Source organism: Musa acuminata, chromosome BXJ2-5 (genome assembly GCF_036884655.1).
Source record: "Musa acuminata AAA Group cultivar baxijiao chromosome BXJ2-5, Cavendish_Baxijiao_AAA, whole genome shotgun sequence".
In the NCBI taxonomy this organism is placed as follows: domain Eukaryota; kingdom Viridiplantae; phylum Streptophyta; class Magnoliopsida; order Zingiberales; family Musaceae; genus Musa; species Musa acuminata.
In genome coordinates, this window is record NC_088342.1 from 43,088,882 (window position 1) to 43,111,359 (window position 22,478).

The 22,478-nt window shown below is 37.6% G+C and overlaps 1 protein-coding gene, 1 long non-coding RNA gene and 1 pseudogene across 2 annotated transcripts; 1 reads left to right on the forward strand and 2 right to left on the reverse strand.

The window, feature by feature from the left end:
- Positions 1-236: 236 nt before the first annotated feature.
- Positions 237-1,286, reverse strand: LOC135611834 (uncharacterized). Its single transcript, XM_065107480.1, has one exon. It carries the CDS (start codon positions 993-995, stop codon positions 483-485), a length of 513 nt encoding a protein of 170 aa, XP_064963552.1. The 5' UTR covers positions 996-1,286; the 3' UTR covers positions 237-482.
- Positions 1,287-16,180: 14,894 nt separating this feature from the next.
- On the reverse strand, positions 16,181-21,821 carry LOC135584769 (putative inactive cadmium/zinc-transporting ATPase HMA3; annotated as a pseudogene).
- On the forward strand, positions 18,539-20,188 carry LOC135612864 (uncharacterized). The gene is made up of 4 exons (XR_010487129.1): positions 18,539-18,675; positions 18,774-18,824; positions 18,978-19,290; positions 19,699-20,188. It is a non-coding gene; the product is annotated as an uncharacterized LOC135612864 (long non-coding RNA).
- Positions 21,822-22,478: the final 657 nt, after the last annotated feature.

The following is a 22,478-nucleotide window of genomic DNA, read 5'->3' on the forward strand; positions in this document are numbered from 1 at the left end:
ATTGATTCATAAATCTTACACTTGAGGACAAGCAGATACATAGTAATCTGCTGTGTTGACAGAGTCAGCAGCAAAGTGACACCCAACAAGATGCACAATTGAAGACAAATGTATCTGACTAAGCTCTATAGAAGAAGAAGTCAAAAGGTTGGAGCTTTAGCTTAGCTTTCATATGATGCAATCAATATCTAAATTTCAACTTTGGAATCACCATTGGAGGATCAAGAAGAAAGAAATGGAGCATGGAAATATCATGTTTCTTCTCTATTTCATGTTCAACACAGTGTGTCCTCTCTTCTCTACTGCTCTCAATCTTGGAAAGACAAAACAAAGAACAAACTCTAACATCCCTTGACATATGGTGGAAGAACGCAAACTTAATTGGCCATTTTAAGTCCAAAGTAGATGAGAGAGAGAGAGAGAGAGAGAGAGAGAGAGAGAGAGAGAGAGAGAGAACAGTCGTTCCCCTGACCCTACACGTTTCAGGTTTCCGGAGCTATGAATGAGCGCATGCTGCTGTTCATGGAGTCCCTTCCCATCGACCGCCCGAAGGAGCGCTCCTCAATTGCGTCGAGCTCCGGGCGCCACGTCCGGGCCCGCGACGCCATGGGATTGCCCCGGCCGAGCCCCAGCCACACGGGACCGCTCGGAGGCGGCGGGGGCACCGCCGGGGGCGCGGCGACGCCGCCCCTCTTGGCGGCTGTGGTGAGCCGGGTCATCAGGGTGGCGAGGTCGACCGGGGACGACTCCGACTGGAAGACGGCGTGGGGTAGGAGGAAGTAGAGGCGGCCCGGCTCGAGGCAGTCATCGGGCCGGAGCAGGTTGGAGCCGAAGGCGATGAGGTGGGCCGAGGAGAGCAGCACGTGCGTCGGCGGCTTCCCCGTGACCTCCCCCACCGTCACGGGTGCCTCGAAATCCTCCACGTACCCGTTCATGTGGATCACCCGCACGCAGCTGAACGTCCTCGCTCCCCTGCACGACATACAACCCCCCATTTCTCCCCTCTCTAATTCAGTCTCTCTCTCACAGATGAAGAAGAAGATGAACAAAAGGAGAAGACAGAAGTATATATGTGAAGGGGATAAACAACAGGTTAATATATACACTATGTATCTACTGCACTGCAAGAAAGAGAGAGAGAGAGAGAGAGAGAGAGAGAGAGAGAGAGATCTAGTAACACAGCGTAAAGTACATAGATTTAGAGAAGAAAGATAGAGAAGAGCGAGGAGATAAAGAAGAGCAACAAAAAGAGAAGACAGAGCAATGTGAAGGGGAGAAAGAACTGGTTAAGATATCCAACATGTATATTCTACACAGCAAGATAGACCGGGTAGAGAGAGAGAGAGAGAGAGAGAGAGAGAGAGAGAGAGTTGACTCGTTCAAAATGCCAAGAACGGGTCGATAACGTGTGGACGGTGCAGTGCATTTAGCTTGCATGCGTTTTTCTAATGAAATGACAATGTTAACCTCATATTTTCTACTATAAACAGCTGCACATTTTGAGGGGACGAAGGGTACTTTAGCCACTTCATAGGTGTGTGTGTGTGCGTGTGTTGATCCATTAAAATTTCTTGTCGTGTGGGGTTGGGGTGATAGAGTATGATACAAGCTGAGTGAGATGTGGAAGTAACTTGGAATGGGTGTGATGTGCCAATCTGCTGCCTCTCAACAATGGATTAGATCTCAGCAATAACACACATTCCACCTACCAGTTTGAAATGGTGTAGGAGTTGGTAGTCAAAGATCACAATGTTAATAATTACTAATGATGCTTTCATGGATATTAATGGATGCAATTAACAAAGGGTTTTTCTGTCTTTGAAAATATCTTTATTTAAAGGGTTAATTATAGATTATCTATGTAATTAGTTATCATCACAATCCTAATTCTTATATTTTTAAAAATTATATTGGATTCTTTATATTTATGAAAGTGAAACATTTAAGTCAATTTCTCCTCACGTAATCAATTTTATTAATAAAAATATCATAAAGTTTATCATTGAGCCTACATTGACTTTATCTTATTTCGTGTATCACAAAGTACGTGTAGTATTTTCGTCAACAGAATTGACGACATAAGCGAGAAACAAGGTTAAATATTTTACTTTCATAAGTACATGAATCTTAATATGATTTTTGAAAATATAAAAATTAAAATGCTAAAGATAGTTAATTACAATACGTAATATGTAATTAGCTCATATCTAAATGCTAATTAAAGTCCTAATCATATTAGTAACTTTTCATCAGCTTTATTATGCATGTGGGGGCATATGATATGGGTTCCTAATCATATGCAAATTGAAGTTAATCCTCACTGTATTCTTGCTTTTTTTTTTTGTCATTCATTTGACTTTGACTTTGAGAGCAAAGTGAGTTTCACGTTTTCTTTTCTAAAAAGAAAAATAATGTGATACTTCAACAGGATTGAGAAATAGTCCAAATATTTTACATTAGATTAGCATAGTGGGATCAAGTTGGCTGCAATATACAATGGAAAAAGGGTGTGATATACTTTTATGTGGGAAGACAGAGAATCAAGAGAAATAATAGGAAATGAGAAAAACATCCCTGTAGTTTATCACAAACAAATAGTAAGAGGAGGAACAATGATTAATCTTAACCATCTTTTGAAAATAGATGATGAGTGAAAGATAGTTTTATTGTTACAAAGGATAAATGGTGAGGATTGTTATTAATGGTTAAAATTCTTATTAGGTAGGTTAGCTAATATTTATAAAAAAATATATTTGATGATATTTTGAGCCTTTAACTTTAAATATATTTGATAATATTACAAAGGATGTTTTAAGTTTGAATAAACTAGAATTTTCTCAACAAAAAAAAAGAAGCAGAGAAGCCATTAAACATTTTTTTTGATATATTAAGTCCATTTCTACAATTTTACCACTTTCTGGCAAGGATTAACCTTCATGGAAAAACTTGAATTTAGCATTGATTTAGAGTTTGGTTTAATTTCTAATTCAAATTACCTTTAGTATTTGCTCTACATTTTTCCTTCTTATTTCCCATCTCCTCAGGAGACTAACTATGGAATGTTACTCTGTTGAATGAGATAGGATGGAAAAACAGCAGAAGAGTGAAGACAGTATGATGTGACATTCTGTAGAAAACTGGAGCTCAAACCAAACTGAGTTGAATGACTTGAACTTGATTTCCTGAGTTTTCTTCTGCATGCAATTGATAGACCTGTCTTCTTGGGAGCACCTTAAATCACCTTCTGATGTAGGGGAAATTGTCATTTAGTGTTTGAAACTGAAGGGACCTTTCATTGGCTCTGTCATCTTCCTTGGAAGGATATGAACATTTAGGAAGGACACTACTTTAGAACTTGCTATGAAAGTCATGGGTGCACACTGTCAAAAACATAAATTGGGTCAGAGATTTATGATCATTTTTAAGATGATCTGTTCTAATATCATTTATCACAATTCGATCGGATATAATAATCTATTTCTTTGATTTTATAAGCTTAGACAATTAGTCTGAAATATTTAAGCTCAAAATAATACTAATACATCAATTTAACCCATCAAACTAATTGAAATCTTCTCTCATTTTTGAGTGGAACTAAATTAGGGTGTCATAATATCTCATTGTCTGTAGACACAGATAATGATAAGCCACTCCAACATGATCTAAGGAAAAAGCACTGAACAAAATCTTCTTTTCTATGCTGTCAGATGATGGCTGTGTTTATCATAATATAGAAATGCCAAAATGAGACTTAAGAGCAATGTTGAACTTTCTGATGAGTGTTCCATGGCATTCAGACTCTCATGCTTGCCTACACAGGTTTGACATGTCAGACTATGCCTCCGTTTCATATTCTTCCTCCTCACATATCAGTGGCAGATTCTTCCACCTTCAAACCACACGGATTCAAAGAAAGATAAGCATGACAGGGACTTCTATAAGCATTTAGTGGCTGCACTGAGATCAACATGAACCAGAGATACTTGTTAATTGGCTGAACTGCTCTTGCTTCTTTGACCTTTGCAGTTAAATACTTCATCCATGAGAAGGTGCAGTTCATCCGCAGTTGATACATCACTGAGTGGCACAAGGAAGATGTGATTTGGTCGAGCTGGTGATTTGAATATTTTATGAACAGAATCCACAGCTTTTGGATTGATTCAGCAGGCAATGTGTGAAGTGCAGATGAGACTGTGTGTATGAGGGATGCAATTCTTTTAGGACAGCCAATTTGTCTGTGTCTTGACATTGAAGCAATTGGAAACTGTCCTAAAACCTTTGATTGATGTCTTACACCAATTCCTAAGGATGTTTTCCTTTTACACCTTAGATCTTTGTAAGAAGATGATTAGGACTTACAACTTTTTGTTATTATTATATATTTTTTTATAAAGATTAAATGTACAATTAAGTCGTTGACCAATTAGATACAAAAGTTAGAATTGAACAAATTTAATATGCTTTTTTGGCAACGTTGACATATGTGTCAAGATAAACTATTTTTTTTTGGACTCATTTAACTAAGTAATATATATATATATATATATATATATATATATATTTAACTGAATGAGTTTGAAAAGAAGAAAAAAATAAAAGAATAATTGAGAATATTTTTATTATTTTAAAATAATATTAAAAACTAACATTAGAATGCTGTTTGAGAAAAAGATTATATTAATTTGTTTTACAGAAATGACTTATATATATATATATATATTTATGTTTATATTCGTATTTACGGGTTTGAACGGGTAATGAGTGGAAGGCATCCCGCGAGGGTTCGAACCCGCAAGCGGACACCTACAATTGCATCAAGTGTTTGCGGTAAACTCTCGATTAGTACAGATTTTAAAGCAGAACTCGAAAGAACGGTTCACAAGATCAGGCTGCGTGTGTCTCTTGGGACATCCATGCCGCCGCTACGCCGTTCGCTACCGTCTTCATCCACGTCCCGCCGCACTGCATACGACGCCACTGCTCTTGCTCGGGACGGTGATGTCATTCTCTGTGTGTGTGTGTAGCCTGTGACTATTAGATTCTTAACCCAGGAATTGCGCCCCAAATTTAGTTCCTCGGTGAGTTACTTTCCCTGGCATACGATAAAATGTGGATTTTGATTGCTGATCGTTTCTAATGATTGCATTCTTTATCGATCGATATGATGTTACGCAAAAGTAAAAGGGGATATAAGAGGGAATAGATAATGCAAGGACGTAATGGACTCCTCTGATTTCTTCATTCTTCAAACTTCGGGGTAATTTGGACATACTGAACCGAGTAGATGGTAGTGATGCTCATGAGCGTTGGGTTCCCAGACAATGGCTGGAGGCAGGACCTTCATTCTCGTTCAAGCAGTCATTGGATGAACTAGGTAGTAGAAAATTTGGGCTGAATTTGACTCTGTTGCCAACAGAATTAAGAATGCACTATGTTACTCTAAATTCATAGATTTGATACTATTTTATTGATAGATGCCGTCGTGGGCCTGCAAGCATTCAGAAATATAGACACATGTTAATAAGCATTGGTAAATATTCCAGAAAGGGTAGACATCTAATAACCAGAATGTGTCTGAACTTAATGACCAGGAAAAGAGTTTTGTTCTTGCAGCGTTCATTTCAATAGATGTGACATTGTGATTTATTGGCTCATTTTCTAGTAACTTAAATTATTTGGTGTTTATCTTATGCTCTCTTGAAATCTTAACTTTTTTTCTCAGTAATATATATATTTGATGCCTTGTTAAACTCTCAATGGACATGACACTATACTACATGAATCTGGGATTGAAATTGTATGAACTCACTACTGCACCTGGGTGCAGTGGGGTGCTTCATAGAGCAATCTTAACTTACCGACAAAGATGTATACTTCCACAATTTGTATGGGCTAGTGCTCATGCTAAACTTTTTTGGTGTGTGCTTGCTTTATTAGGTTTCCCTATATGCAAAAGATAACAGGTGGTATGAACACACACAAGTGACAGGGGGAAAGTCTCAAGAGGGTGCAAGATATGGAGCCTGCAATGAAGATCCAAAGTTTGATGTATTGCAGCTTCATCTTGTTGATGATGCCTGACATGAGATGACATAAAGGGTGATGGGATAGGAGAATTGGGGAACACAGTAGGTAATGATGATAGAGAAAGAAAGGCTAACATAGAGAGAGGATGCAATAAAACACTCGATGATTTGTAGAAATCTGAACTTAACAATGAAAGAACAAGTGTTGCAAGTTCAAACGTATACTGATTTCGTCGAGGGAGAGAGGCATTGAACCACCATTTTGATCAGCTGGAGTTGGTGAGATGTTGATCCACAAGCCTGTGCTGCAAGTGGGCTCCAAAAATGTTAGGGTTTCAATGGAGGTTGCTGATGATTAGGCTATTCTGGGGAAGAGAGGGGAGAAGGTTAAATAGTTAGTCCTAAGACTTGCTTCAAGTCCTCCGACTTACATCGAGGGGAACTCTTGACATCACACTGCACACACGTTATGTGGGAAAACTAAAGCTTTCATTTATATAATAATTCTTTGTCCCGTTTTATAGGACCCAATTAAAAGAAGAAAAGGATGAAAATAATAAGAAGAAAATACAATCATATCAAAGCTAATCAAATAAATTGTGGTTTCTTTCTTTCTGGAAGATATGTTTGACCATACATGGACGATAATTGGTTTTGGCGGCTCTCCTATTTAGTTGCAATGCATGAAGATGGTTGATGAATGACCTTCCACATAGTTGCTGAAGCCTTGCATGAGAAGTAGAGAGCGGACTTCAGCCAAGAATGACTTGCCAACAAGCTGAAGCCTTGGACTTCTACATTAAGATATTGGCAACTCATTCTTGGCTTTATTCCACTCTCTGCATCTTCATGTCACGCTTGCAGACCAGTCTGTTGAACAATCATTCAATCTATGCTTTCTTGAACGACTCATTGCCTCTAATTTTGTTCTTCTGGTTTCTATGTGGTATTTCTGTTTGTATATATAGGCAGTACTTTACATATTCTTACATGGACTCATTAGATAATGGAGAACCGGACTGGTTTCTGCTGAAGAAATTCCTCAAGGAATATATTCCTTGCACTGACAGTGCTGCAACATGTGAAGGCATCTAAATTATAAAAGTCAAACATCTGCTTTGGGTTCAATTTGCTGTGGGTTTATACTAGTCACATTTAAAGAAGATTAACTAAAGGGTTATGGAGGTTAAATGTTATACTACTTACATAGTGAGTGGTCATCCTGGAATGTTTATCCGTTTGTCAATTGTTGCAAGAATAAGAATTGATTTGATGTGAGCCAAACATGAAGGGTCTTATTCTTGGCATCTAATCTGGTAAGGGATTCTTTCAGGAGATTTGAGATTGGTCAATGCATTCATCTTGAGGAGAATGAGTTCCTGTTGATTTGATAGGCTTAGATTGCATTGTTTCTCATTTTGGCTTGTGAACCTTCTACACTTTGTTATTGTTGTATTAGATGTTGAGACAATTTCTTATTCTGTAGATATTATATATATGTCCTTCTGGTATAGCTAAACTGACAAAAAAGGAGGTCTAGTCATGGTTAAACATAACTGTATTTTTCTTATTAGGTCAGGAAATTTCAATTCTTATTTTAATCATATAAATTTGTGCTTTCCGAGCCTTTTAATCATACATTCACATCTATATATCAAAGAAGTGGTTTTCATGTTTGAGACTATTTGAGCCTGTGACACTCACTTTAATTACTTGATTGTTGAGGCTATTTGAGGCAACTAATAATCCATTTCTACCACTTGTTTACCTTTTATGTGGGAATCCCCATTGGTAAATGATGTTTTTTGTATTCATGACGATTTTCATATAAACTAGTCTTTTGGACTATGCTCATTGAGGATTCCATTTCAAAGGTCATATTTTGATCAATGATTTGAATCTCAGTCCAACGCCGGTTTTCGTAATCTGCTAGCTCAATACCGTATTGGTATAATAGGTAGTGTATTGGCCCATAAAGTTCGTGTTCATAAAAAAGAAACAATAAAAGAAAACCTGATTGTTATCAGCTTATATTGGATCAGTAAATATCGGTGGATACTGTATTAACCAGTATTTGAGTCCATACTTTTGATACCTGTATCTAAGTGAAGTATATGTCTTTTATTGGAGAAGCTATTTGTTGGAAAGTGATATTGAATCATGAAATTCATCCTAGATACTTAGATATTTTGATATAAAAATCTTTACGAATATTTCAAATGTGAGCATTATGGGGTAATGTATTGTCTAATAGTCAACAATCTTTACGAAGCTATTTGTTGGAAAGTGATATTGAATCATGAAATTCATCCTAGATACTTAGATATTTTGATATAAAAATCTTTACGAATATTTCAAATGTGAGCATTATGGGGTAATGTATTGTCTAATAGTCAACATGCTTTCAACACCATTGCAGAAAATATGTTATTAATTTTAGCCATAGTTGGGTCATTACAACTTTTGTTGTAGTAGTTACTTCAAGACTCCAGCTTTGTCACATATTCCATATATCATATTAGATAGATATCATATTTATGAAGTACTATTTACTTTCATGATGTCTTGATGGTGAAATGGTAGACACATGAGACTCAAAATCTCATGCTAAAGAGTGTGGACATTCAAGTCCCATCAGGGCATAATATTGAGAATGCTAATTGAATGAACAATTTAATAATAGATCTAGATCTAATCAATGTTGATATATCAAGTATCAAGGTTTGCCTTACTAGTTTGAACTAGAAAAATGACAAAAAATGGTGGGGTATGTCGACGACATAGAAAAATGACAAAAAAATATCTCCAAAAATACCTAAAAATAGAAAAAACATAGATTAAGATTTTTAAGTTGAAAATAAATATAAATTTTGTATAATTTTAATAAAATTATTCTAAATTAGGAAAGAATAGTGACACCAGGGTTTTTAATATTGTTCCGTACCACACGTACCGGGCGGTACCTACCAGTCCGCCAGCTGACCGATACGCAGACCACCTACTACCAGGCGGTATTAGCCTGGCTATGGCGAGGAAGAAGAGAGAATTCGAAGAAGAAGGAGAAGCATCGAAGAAGAGGGAGAAGTATTGAGAAAGAGGGAGAACCATTGAGAAAGAGGATCGTGGAGTTACCAATACGTCGTCACCAGTGTCTTAATGAACCTGAGCCCATCGAACCTCGGTGCAAACTTGTCTTCCATACCCTTTCTCGATCCTGATCTGGCACCTCCCTCCCTCGACGATCCCGATCCAGGAGGTAACGACGAAGAGAGTCGTACCTCTTTGGAGGAGGAGCTGGAGGCACGGGGATCAGGAGATACAGCGGTGAGAGCAGTAGAAGAGGCGACCGTGAGGAAGGCGACGAAGACCTCGACCTTCTTCATCTCCGAACAGTCTCCTTCATCCACTATCACCGCACGAAGGACCTTTTGATGTCGTCTTTCTTCTCCTCACCACCTTGGCGTCGAAGGTCGCATATGAGGCGACGAGGAGAAGAAGGACGAGGCGACGATGATGAGGCTACTACTTGGTAATCTTCTTTATATCTTTATATATTATTTTTTATATATTTTTATATAAAAATATATATATTTTATATCTTTTTTATATATTAATTACATATATTTATATATTTAGTATCGCTCAGTACTAAAATTGATTTTTATATTTTTTCTAAGCGTACCACTCGGTACGTTATACCGTACCGAGCAAGCAAAGCTCGGTACACCAATATGGTACGAAATTTCAATCCTTGATTGACACATCTTTTTTGGGCTTTGAGGAGCAGCTTTGTGGTACGTTCCGGATCATCCTTCCATTGATATTGAATTATCTATAAAGAAATGAGTTAAATTGTTAGATTACAAGTTGAACTTTAAGATTCAAATGAATCAAGTATAAATGGATCGATCAATGAATATACATAGTTCTACTACCAAAAAAGAATGACAGGGCTCTGTGGGCAATGGATCGGGGTCCTCGATCCTATGTATATGTATATCAATTTGATATATTTGTTGGACCAAATCTTAAAATTGATCCCATGACATAGTATACTAATACATTGTATGCTATTAATGCATCAATGTGGTGATGGTCGTAGTTTGATCATTGTGAATCACATGTGTTCAAGGCGGCTCCTGAGACAAGTACGATCATGGCATGTATTGTTGCAGGGGTTGGAGAATACCATAACTTATATTTTCATCATTGATCTGCTACTCTATATCATAAGATCGATTACTGTACCGTTTCTCTGAGAAAAATGATTATCATTATACTGATGTTGACAGTAAAATTCTCCATAATATGATAGCTAGGAATATGACGAGCTCCACTTTATGTCTATGTCGTGTAGGTTCTATCGTATCTGCTCAGAATCATCCACTGTCTTTCTCTTCCCTTTCCTTATATAAACTTGACTAGTACCTCATCGAGTTGTATAATTTGAATATTGGGTGGCATACGTAAAATACTACTCCTCGGTCCATGCACCACCTTCAAAATGTGGAGATAGGACCATCGACTCTCAAGCGTTGTCACCATCATCGGTTGAGACACTACTATCCACATTGCTGCCATGTCTCTAGACCAAGTGGGTTGTTGAATACGATTGAGTAGTCTCGTCACCTGATTCGATTCTTTCCAACGATGCAATTGATGCTATTACCTTCTCATTTGCCTTTGTACACTGGGCAGATGATTGTGATAGTTGGGTGTCTCTGATTCCTCGAGTAGTTTGATCGATGTTGTTAGACTCCTTTCGCCACGTTCTAATCGAGGGGAATCTTCCTTCTGCTAGGGATGTGTTTCCTTTTCTTCTATTGCCTCGATGAAATCATAAATGATATGGAGGATCTCCCGCCTCATTAAGTAAAGAATTCTCTTGGTTCTCCGCTACTTTGACCCATTCTAACATCGGAGGTGAATCTTCATTGTAGTATTGAAGGTCAATGAGATTAATCTTTGGTTCCTTTGACTCCTTATCCAGCTCGACACATCGCAAACTTAGCTGCATGGTATAATAGATATATACCAGTTTCTTCAATCGTCTATATGATAGCCTATTACGGACCTTTGTATGAATCAATACAAATGTTGACCAGTTACGTTCGTAATCATTCAATATCGCTATTTGTGAAAGTACACGGACGACAACCTTTCTTAAATTTGGTGTATCCCCTCCAAATTGTTGCTATCGCTCGATTGTAAAAATATATAAATAAGACTTTATTAGTATAACAAATAATTAATATTAAATATAGTTTATAATCAATATATGTGTAATTTTCCCTTACCGGGATCAATATTGTAATGACACGAAATAGCTACATTGTCGAAGAATGAATCAATACTTTTTAAAATAGTCAACCATCCATAATAGTATCGGCTGCATTGACAGTGTTTGGTAATAGTCGATATATAACATTTCTTAGTGCCAACAATAAATTTGATCACATTCCAAGATTATACTGAAATTGAATGGCTAGATTTAGATAATATGTTGTAAGGCATAATTTTATTAGTAAAATTTTTAAATATTAAAAAATTATGAATTAAATTATATTGAATATAATTTACTTACATTATGGATGTCTTGGTCCATACGAACCTTGGTCCTACGGTCGATGATATGTAAGTATCGATCAGCCTTGAAATCATCTGCAAATGCTTTCTTGACCTCCTATCTTGTTGTAAGCAGTAAGTCTCTATATCGACCTTATGGAGGACAACGTAAAGTGGTTCCACTCCTTCTATAATTTCATTTACGACATCCCAAAATCTAAAAGAAAGAATAATCATTTTCACCTTTTTCTATCGCTCGATCTCGAATGCCTAGAATTGGACCATTTTTGTGATGTGACTATTGCCTTGAGCCCCTACCTCTTTTGTTGTATTGACTTTAAAATAATAAAATTTGTAACAAACTAAGTGACTCTACGTCAGAGTATCTCACTATTTGTATACTTTTGCATCAAAGAGTGGACTCGAGCTATACACTTGCGTACTGATGGTAGCTCGTCAATATTCTTCAACATTAAGTCCATGTAATGAGCTGCTCATAGAGTACAAAACAATATATATTTTTTCCATTAATCGTAAACCTATCTTATTGAAATTAGCTCCATTGTCGGTGACAATGTACTGTGGTTCAATCTCCTCTACCATGGTATTCATTAGGTTTTTTCAATATAGCTTACATCTTGAATCTTATTGGAAGCGTTAATTGACTTATGAAAAACCACTCATTTGTTGTAATATATAAGAAAATTGATGATACTTATTCTTGTTGGCCCTATTCAATTGTCACATATCAGTGTCACCATATATTCATCCCATTGTCTTTTGAAGAATTTTATCTAATCCCTTAGTTCTGCCTCTTCATTTAAATACAAACTATGGATCTCCTTTGGTGTTGGAGGTTGGATCCTCATGACAACCTTTTAGATAAAGGAGACTATGCTCTAATAATATAGACCTTAGGCTGTGCTTGCTAGAATTTTGTAGAAGTTCAACCAGTTAGCTATTGTCTTTCTAATATCCCGCTTATTTTCTTTTGTATATGTATTATCAATTCGTGTTTGCTTTGCTGTTTATGGAGAATAGACTTGCATATCAATATCAATAATATACGGTGTTGATCTCCTGCCAAGTCCTTTGATAAAACCACGATTCCACCTTGCCTCTTGCTACCAATCTGGCTCAATTAAGGAGGGGCAGTTGGCTACCTCATACTGGCTAACCTCTGGAATCCCTGTTACGTAGACCCATTGCCACTGCCATGCTTCCATTGTGAGTTAGGTCGTCGATGCCTCATTGCCTCCTCGTACATGTACTGATACTTCATTTATGCATGAATACTAGCTCTGAGATCTATATCGATATTATCATTGCGAGCCCTGTAGTATTCTTCCTGTTCCTTGGCCTTCTTTTTAATTATATCTTCTCTTGTCTGTTGTAGCTTAATTTTGAAATAATTGATGGATCTCCATTGGAACCTTTTTGTATTTTACAACATTGAGATATGTATCTTTAGTTGGGTGATTCCTCTAACTCGGTCAATGTAGTCACAATGAATGTATTGCCAATGATGATGGTTCCCATCTATCTTTCGGGTATGATCCCAAGCGTCGTTATGTGTCTATTCCTTTGGTATCATGTTCTTACCTACATTGAATTAAATAAACAAGTTACGATTAACTCTAATTTGAAATAACAAGCTACGGTTATATGTAATGAACCCTACTTTGCCACTATAAACATATCAATCAACCTAATAAACATTAAATACATAGGATTTACCCAATATAGATCAAATTACGATGAATTCATAATTAAATATCACAACATTAAAAACACTAGTTTTCCCTAATTAGCCCTCTTTTACCATTATAAACATGTCAAAAGCCCTACTAATTATTAAATACATAGAATTGACCTAGGTCAATTCACGAAGAATTAATCATTACATACACAAATTACAACATTAAAAAACTTAAATAAACTCTAATTAGCCCTATTTTACCATTATAAATATGTCAAACACTACAGGAGGCATTAAATACATAAATTTGATGCAATATAGGTCAAATTATGATGAAATATTATTAAATATACTAATCATAGCATTAACATAATTAATTAAGTAAGTGCAAATGAGAGAGTGAGGAAAGTACGTGAGTGAGAAAGAGATTGAGAGAGTAGAAGAGTTAGAGAGAGCGAAAGGGGAATGAATGAGAGAGTAGAAAGAAGTTTTTAGTTCAAATAGATGAATCCTGGGCACCCATCGGTATTGATCGAAATTCGATTGTTTTGCTCGGTATAGACCCCGTATCGGGTGATACAAGATCATATAACACTAACTGCCTGAGACAGGGTGGTCCGCGTACCGGTCTCCTGTCGGACTAACACATACTTCCCGTATTGGATGGTATACCACGTCATGACAAACATTGCCAAGTACCTGATCTCTTGATACGAAGCAAGGTCTGTCATACCGAAGCGTACCCACCGTACCGGGCGGTACGTACCGGTCCGACAGGTTACCGGTACACGGACCGTCTGGTACCACTACAGTGCTGCTACAGTGCTACATTACTATACTGTAGCACTGTTACAGTATGAAAAAGTATAAAATTGTTCTGTGCACCAAGGTGTACCGCTCGGTATGCCTGATGTACCGCCCGGTACACCGGTACTATACCGTACTGAGCCCGGGTCGAAACACCGGTATGGTACGGTACAACGAACCTTGATACGAAGTAATTCTACAATCTCCATAATCAAAGTCTGGCCTGTTAAAATTGAAATAGGTTTGCTAGGGGGTTACAAAATCTTGGCGATCTTTCTGTCTAATGAATCAGGAATTTGTATAGTAGTTGTCCGTCTCAGACCCACCCTTTAGGTATATGATTCAAGAGGAATCACAAGGGTGGATTGATAAGTTAGCACATGTTGCATTTAACCTTGTGTCACTTCTGTGATAATTTTGGTCTTGCTCTGGATGTGCAAAAAAATATCTTTTTTTTCTTTAAAAGTCTAGAGAATTCAATAAGCTTCATTTGGAGAGTAATAACCACATGAACAATATAAGATGAGTTCAAACTTGGGAAATGATCTAGACGGATTTCTACCAAAGAGTCACATTCATCTCACAGCAGAATGTTAGTAATTGAAAATCTCATTGTTACTTTACACATGTACCTAATACTTATAATCTGTAAATTTACAAGAAAGCTTTTGGTACCATGGATCAATTCCCTGATCGAAGGCACATGTATATTTCTTATGATAGTTTAAATGGAGAGTTGCATGTTCCTGGCTGTATAAGTAAATGAGATTACTAAAAGAATAGGCATTCTTTGTGGAATAATGTTGTGAAGAATAATTGAGATAAATATGATGAAATGAGTAAGTGATGTTAAACAAAAAGATTCAATAATTTTTTCAAAAGAGAATGTAAATAAAGAATTATTTTGTACATTAGGTTGGATAGAGGTAGCACTATATGACTATAGCATGAGGGGATGATATTTTGGGAGCTCAAACACTCAAATTAGGCATTATGATACATAGTGAGCTAGAAAAGAAACAGCAAACTTTTGATGTAGCATAGTGAGAAAAAGACCAATTTTTTTATTAGGCATTATGATACAAATGATTCTTGTAGGTGACTAAAAAGAATCAAGATAAATGCTCTTTTTTTTTGTTAATGTTGTGATTATCATAGTAGAAGCCATAATATTATGATTTTTATGCAAGTTGTACAAGGGGATTACCAAATGATTACCCCTATGTTGCTCTTACACCAGTTGGTAGAAAGCTATCACAGTGTCAATACTGGTCAGACTAGTAAATAGTGTTTGTACCATGGTATTAGGTTTCTTGGTTGTACTTGCTCGTGTGACATCTTATAGTTTTTCAATGTGGTTATTTAATGTATACATTTCCTTAAAAGGGTTATCTTCATATCATGTATGCTCTAATTACAAATGGCTGAACTCCTAAAAAGCTCCTGGCCCCCCAGTCTAATGTCATGGACTTGGCTAAAATACCTGATAATAAACGACCTAATTGTAACCTCATGAGGGCTAACAAAGAAACCTATAGAGAAAGCGACATCATATAGTTTTTCAATGTGGTTATTTAATATTTTAATGTATGTATTTCCTTAAAAAGTTTTATCTTTCATATCATGTATGCTTTAATTACAAATGGCTGAACTTCTAAAGAAGCTCCTGACCCCCCTTGTCTAATGTCATGGACTTGGCTAAAATTGCACCCTAATGGCACCTGATAATAAACGACCTAATTGTAACCTCATGAGGTCTAACAAAGAGACCTACAGAGAAAACAATGGTTTGTCGAAGAACATGTGGGTAAGCAATTGAACAACAGGAACTTTGTTAAAAAAATGTTTACTACAGGGTGATATAATCACAGTAAGATTGCTTTTTTGTTTTAGGTGTAAAGGTTCAAGAGTCATGAAGATAACATCTCTTCGTTCCAGGCTCAGTTAGCAGAGTCTCATATATCAAATTGCTCTTTATATTTTCTTTTCTGTTTACAAAATAATTGGTGATCTTTGTGAAACTTTGGGTAAACTCCTTTGATTTTGGAAAAAGAAAAGGAAAGTCATGACTCAACTTCTTCCATCCAGTCCAAATCCAAATTGTTATATATCTAGACAACATCCAGAATTTTTATCCAGTTGAGGACAGACACCATTAGTTGAATTAACCTAAACTGCCCTACACTCTCCTCTCTACTCTAAGATGATCTCAGGCAGTAGAACATTTCCATTTGCACAACAGCTATCTTTCTTCCCACACCATTTCCTGTAACTATTACAACACCCACCGATCATTCTCCTTTCTATGATCCCCTGTGAAGATGAACAACCTTGTTGTTCTTTCCCACACACATGCCGGTGAGTAATGCAACAATCACCATGCTTTTCCTTGTCTGTGCCTCTGCAAAATTTTGAGGAACTACAAATGACATGGCTCTCACAGCAATTCTCCCTGATATCAGGCTTGTGGCTGCACGCAACATTCTTGCTTGTATTCTCTTTGAGCAATCCATCTCCATGTTGCACCTTCCCATCAGTTATCAAGATTGAATGTTCCTGAGTTGCATTTGCTTTGTCTGCCACTGACTCATGACAGCAATGAGAAGCGATTGATGATTCAATTTGACTGTCTTGATTCATGCAGTTCTCATGTGTCTTTTCTTTGTCTGCCTTCTCATGCTCATGGCAACTATGCCCATGTTTGCAACTCTGTGATTGTTCATGACTGCCAGGCAATTTGTGTTCATGCCTTGCACAATGTTTCTTGTTCTTGTCTTTTGATTGCAATAGCATCATGCTGTTTAAGATGACTAGAAGGCATGTGCCGACATCAGCTAGGACAGCTGCCCAAAGAAGTGGATGGCCAGCAAAGGCAAATGCAAGGACTACCACTTTAGTTATCACCGAGAAGAAAATATTCTGAATGATGGTAAAATATGTCTTCCTGGCCAGTCTGATAGCTTTTGGGACCTTGGAGATGTCATTTGACATTAAGGTTATATGACTGGTCTCCTTGGCAACTGCTGAACCTGATATGCCCATTGAGATCCCAACATCTGCCATGGCCAGTGAAGGTGCATCATTCATCCCATCTCCAATCATTGCTATAGAACCTTCTCCGGCCTTTAGATCTCCAATAATTCTTACCTTGTCCTCTGGTAGAAGCTCTGCATGAATTATTTCTATGGCATGCCCTAGCTGTAATTAAGTATTAGAAAGAGCAAAATTTGTTCTAAAGTCTTAAGTAGTTGCTTAAAAAAAAAAATCTTGCTTTCTTTTGATTTTTTATTAGTTTACCTGGTTCTGGGCATGGATGGCTGCCTCATTGCTGTCTCCTGTAATCATTGCACATTTAATTCCCAGTGATTTTAGTGCCTTTAGTGCTTGTTCAGCACCAGCCCGGCAGGTATCAGACAGAGTGAAAATTCCAATTGGAATCATGTCCAAGAATATATATCCATAGTTGATTCCTTCCATGCCCTCCACGTTTGGAACTGAAACATCCAAACACAAAAACCTTAGAAATTCTTTGAAGTAATCACTGTATCCTTCTGCTAATCATGAAATAAAGGAGATGGTCTATAGAAAAAGTAAAATAAAAATTTTATACTGGAAGCTCTGTTGGTTTCTATGTTGATATCTTTTATAAATTGTATCAGTAAGATCTTTGCTAACACAAACATCCGATAAAATCTAAGTCATGCTGCAAAACTTTGGGAGTGATACAATGTGACCTACACAACCCTTAAGGCAAACAATTGATGGGATATATCTTCTTACCTGTCTTGCATGTGGCCCTTGATGCAATTCTCTTATTCCCTATGTAGATGTTCTTTCCATCTATTTCTCCATGGATTCCTTCTCCTGGGTAAATATGAAACTCCCTTACATTCTCTGGTTTTGGTTTGATAGAATTTGATTTAGCATAATCTACCAATGCGGATGCCATTGGGTGGCTTGATTTGCTTTCAATGCTTGAAACCCTGTAGAGTTACCACATCATCAGTTCATCTCTTATAACATGCAGAAGCTCATCTTTAAGGATGAGCCAAATGTTGCAAAAGTGCAAGCTTTATCATCACTTTGTTGCCTTTTATTTGAGAACATCTTTATTTACATTTCAATTCTTGCATGTATGTGTCAGTTTTCCTTCTACCGATTTTATGAAGATCTCTGTGTCCATTAACAGATTAATGTATTCGGAAAACAAAACCTTGCTGTAATTGATGTTTTACCAGTAAAGTAGTGTGTGCAGGGAGACGTTGCTGCTAATCGAGCGGAAATCCATGACAGTGAACTCTCCTTTGGTTAGTGTCCCTGTCTTGTCAAACGCCACCACTGTTATGCCAGCCAGGTTTTCAAGAACATCTCCTCCTTTGATAAAGAGTCCTGCCCTGGCTGCTCTCAACAGTGCACAAAATGTTGCAACGGGTGTGGATAGCACCAATGCACAGGGACATGCACTCACAAGCAGGACAAGTGCCAACCTGAACCATCTTTTAGTATCATTAACTCTCATTAGCATTGGAACTACTGCAACCCCTGCTGCTATTGTCACCACAGCTGCATTGGTAGTAGGTAAAGATGAGGCAGAGATCATAAGATGTACAAGTGATTACTTCATATTTCATTGCCTTCCTTTTAGTTGATGAAGTGTTTCCTCATTTATTTTCTAGCAATGGAGAAATCTTGCTGAGAGGATCTTCAACTAATGGCCTACTGACCTGGTGTGTAGTACTTTGCACAGGAGTCTATCAATGTCTGGGTCTTGGATCTGCGGTTTTGAGCTTCTTCGACTAATCTTGCCATTCTAGCAACTGCAGATTGCTCAGCTAAAGCAGTTGTGCGCACACTAATATAACCTGCATTGTCTCTTGCAGGTCATCGGTGATCAAAGAGTTAGTTGAAGAAGCATGACAAAAGTATTGTACCATCTATGTTTAGTGTGCCAGCCCAAACTGGTGATTGCGGCTGCTTGACTACAGGGAAGGACTCTCCTGTGAGGCTACTCTCATCAACTTCACTCTGCCCTTCAACCACAACTCCATCGATTGGGATCACTTCTCCGGCTTTAACTGCCAGAATTGTGTTGGTCTTCACATCTTGAGCATCCACTACTTCGCCTGTTTCCGCTAAAATGGCCTTTTGTGGTGCCATCCTCATCAGCGTTGACATCCCAGCGGTGGCCTGGAGGTTAGAAATTTAGCTGTTTTGTTCTGAAACTTACCATCCCAAAGTTCATGTCTAATAATTTTGCCCCATGAACATTGTTGTTTGTCTTACAACCACTGTTCTAGTGTTCCCTAAGATTTTGCTTTTCCTTTCTTTTTGAGGTCTACATCTCCTTTGAGATGATCAACAAAAAATTTATGTAAAAGAAAAAATGAAGAAAAAAAAAAGTGCATTGATGGGCTATCAAATTGTTCATCGAGATTACATGGACCAAACTAGCTCTTTTTAGTGCTTGAGTTAGCAAAAGTCTATGAAAATACTATTAACATGTTTCACTCTATAATAGCTTCTTTATCTTTTAGTATTCCAAGTCTGTGTCATTGTGCCAGAGGTTTTAGCTGATTCTGACTCTTATTTTTTCCTTTCCAGGTAACTTAGGTTCAAACAAGTTTCATAAGTTCCTTTGGCAGGCTCATATATTGTTCAGTGATGACACAGGAAGCATTTTGTGGTCAGTGTCTCCAAACCTCTCAAGTAGTCCCCAAACTTGCACCATACTTTCACTGCAAATCTATACATTCACTTGATTGCATTGAATGTGTAGAAAAGTATTGGTGTGAATCAGACTCCAGCCAGATGGTTTTGATGAACTGTATCTGACTGGTAGCTTTTCTGTTTGCCCTACCATCTTCTTTTCATCCTGCATCTCATCCATAGGTCTATATTGGTAAATGACCCAATAAATGATGTGGGGTTGGGTTTCCTACTATGTCACTTCTGACCCAGCACCACAAAATCCTCGAATTGTGTGCCCACAGTCATATTAGGATGAAATATATATATATATATATATATATATATAGAGAGAGAGAGAGAGAGAGAGAGAGAGAGAGAGAGAGAGAGAGAGAGAGAGAGAGAGGTGGTACCTTGAGGCTGGATATTGACTCCAGCCATTCAGCAACTGCGAAGAGAAGCACAATGAAGCCTGCTTCTGTGTAGTCCTCAAGTGCAACCGCTCCACCCACTGCCAAACAACAAATGACAAAAGCATCAGCAATGGAACTCCAATTCTACCGACAACATGCATCACCAACACCAAACTGCACAAAACAATCAAGTTCACAGTGCATCCATCAGCTCTGCTTGTTCCAAATCTCCATCACAGTAACCAGAGATTCACATTGCCAAACTCATACCAAGCTTATACATACCTCATCCAGACATGAGGGAAGAAGAAAATAATTCTTCATCAATGACACATCTCTACATATTGCTTATATGAAGCTTTTCAGGAGTTTGCTGCTCTACCTGCAACCAGCAGCAAAATGTTGGTCGAGAGTGCATGTTCGAATGGCTGCAATGCTTCTCAGCACAATTGGCGGCAGGCCAGCCACCACGGCAGCAATTGCCAGCCATTTCAGCGGGTGGAAGAAGTGTTTGAACATGGAAGCTGAGAGCAGCAATCCAGAGGCCAGTATGTATGGACTTGGCCATTTCTTGACGATTGCATCAGTTCCATATGCTCGAACGGTAGCTTCAAGCCTCGCCTGGTTCAATGCCTTAACTGATGAAGCCAAGAGAATAGAGTGTAAAGAAACTTTGATAGATCCTTCTGCAGCAGTTTGATTGAGGTCAGTGGTCCTAAAGGTAGCTTGATGAATGATGTATCAGATCATCATCTCTTGCATTTCAAACTTTGGAAGGTAGAAGTATAATTCACATGGAAAAGTTCTTGTTATTGTTGTTGCAGACAGTAAGTAGACGTTTGTTCATGCACAACTAACAACACTTTCTCTGGTGCTCAGATATGCCTACTTACCGATCTGAAGCTGCGAGATAATGAGGCTGTCATGGATTACAATGACCATCTTCGATGGAACGATGACCGAAACTTTCTGAATCCCATCCAATGAGCTCAAGATGTTCTCGATCAGTGGGACTTCGGTGGGACAGCAGAGCCCCAGAACCTCAAAATAGCTCTTCTGATGTCTCACTTCTTTGCTTCTCTTGGGACTGCCATGTTCTTCCATTTCCAAGATCTTTCTTTTCACACCTTAAAACAATAAGACATGTTATGTAGACACTCACTCCAATTAAGATGCTATCAAGCTCCAATATCTGATGTTTGCAGTACTTACATCTACATTTCTGATGCTTACAGTGTGTGTAAGTGGAAAAAAAAAAGAAGCCAGAAGAAAGAGGAAGAGGATGATGAACTGGTGCATGCAGAAGAATAACCAGTTTCTCATCTGCAGAACTCAAGTTGGAAACATCATGTGGCAGGAGGTAATATACTTGCACTAACTCAAGCAATTAGTTTCATCTACTTGTACTTTGCATAAAACATCATTGTTGTGTGCGTATATGCTTAGAGAGACAGAGAAAGTTCAGTGTAAGAAACAAAGTGGACATTACATATGAACTTAAACATCACATTTAGAAGAGGAGGCTTAATCTTCTTCTGAGGTTCCTAATGCAAGATTGTATGCACGTAGAGAGGATGCAGCCGCAGAAGAACCAATTCAAAAGATCTGAGAAATCTGAGGCTGCTAATGAAGAATTGGAGAGCAATGGAAATGCATTTTGTACCTAACGAATAAGGAGCAAAACCTCCTATTGCTTGTGCCAATGGGAAGAAGAGGATTGGGGTGATTTAAGAAGGCAATGCCATGCCATAAGGTGGTGGGCAGGCAGGAAAAGGTGGCAAAATGGAGCATGATTTGGTTGATGACTTGGTGGGCACCATCAAACACATCCTACTGTTGTTTTCTGTTGTGAGCCAAGGAGGATTCCATGTTCTTTATTCTTGCATGAAAGATAATAAGTTTGTTCTACGCTACCTTCGCATTGGCCTCCATTGCTTGAGAACCAACACTCCGTTGGTATATACACAAAGATGATTTCTTCATGTATATATAGATACATATATATACATATATAAAATTAATACGACAACAACATATCAATCAACAAAGATTGGCTCAAAATGTTTTTGAACTTTTCATTACCGTATGGTACAATCCTAATATTAAGAGCATATCAAGAGAACAAATAAGAGACGTAAACTCAAGTATAAGGCTATAAGAGTTCGAGAATGAAAGATAAATAAAAAGGTAAAACAATGGCATAATATATTAAGTTATTAACGAATGAAAAATTCTTCGTGACCTAAAAAGAGAATCAAAGTCTAATTAAAAGTTGAAACCTTG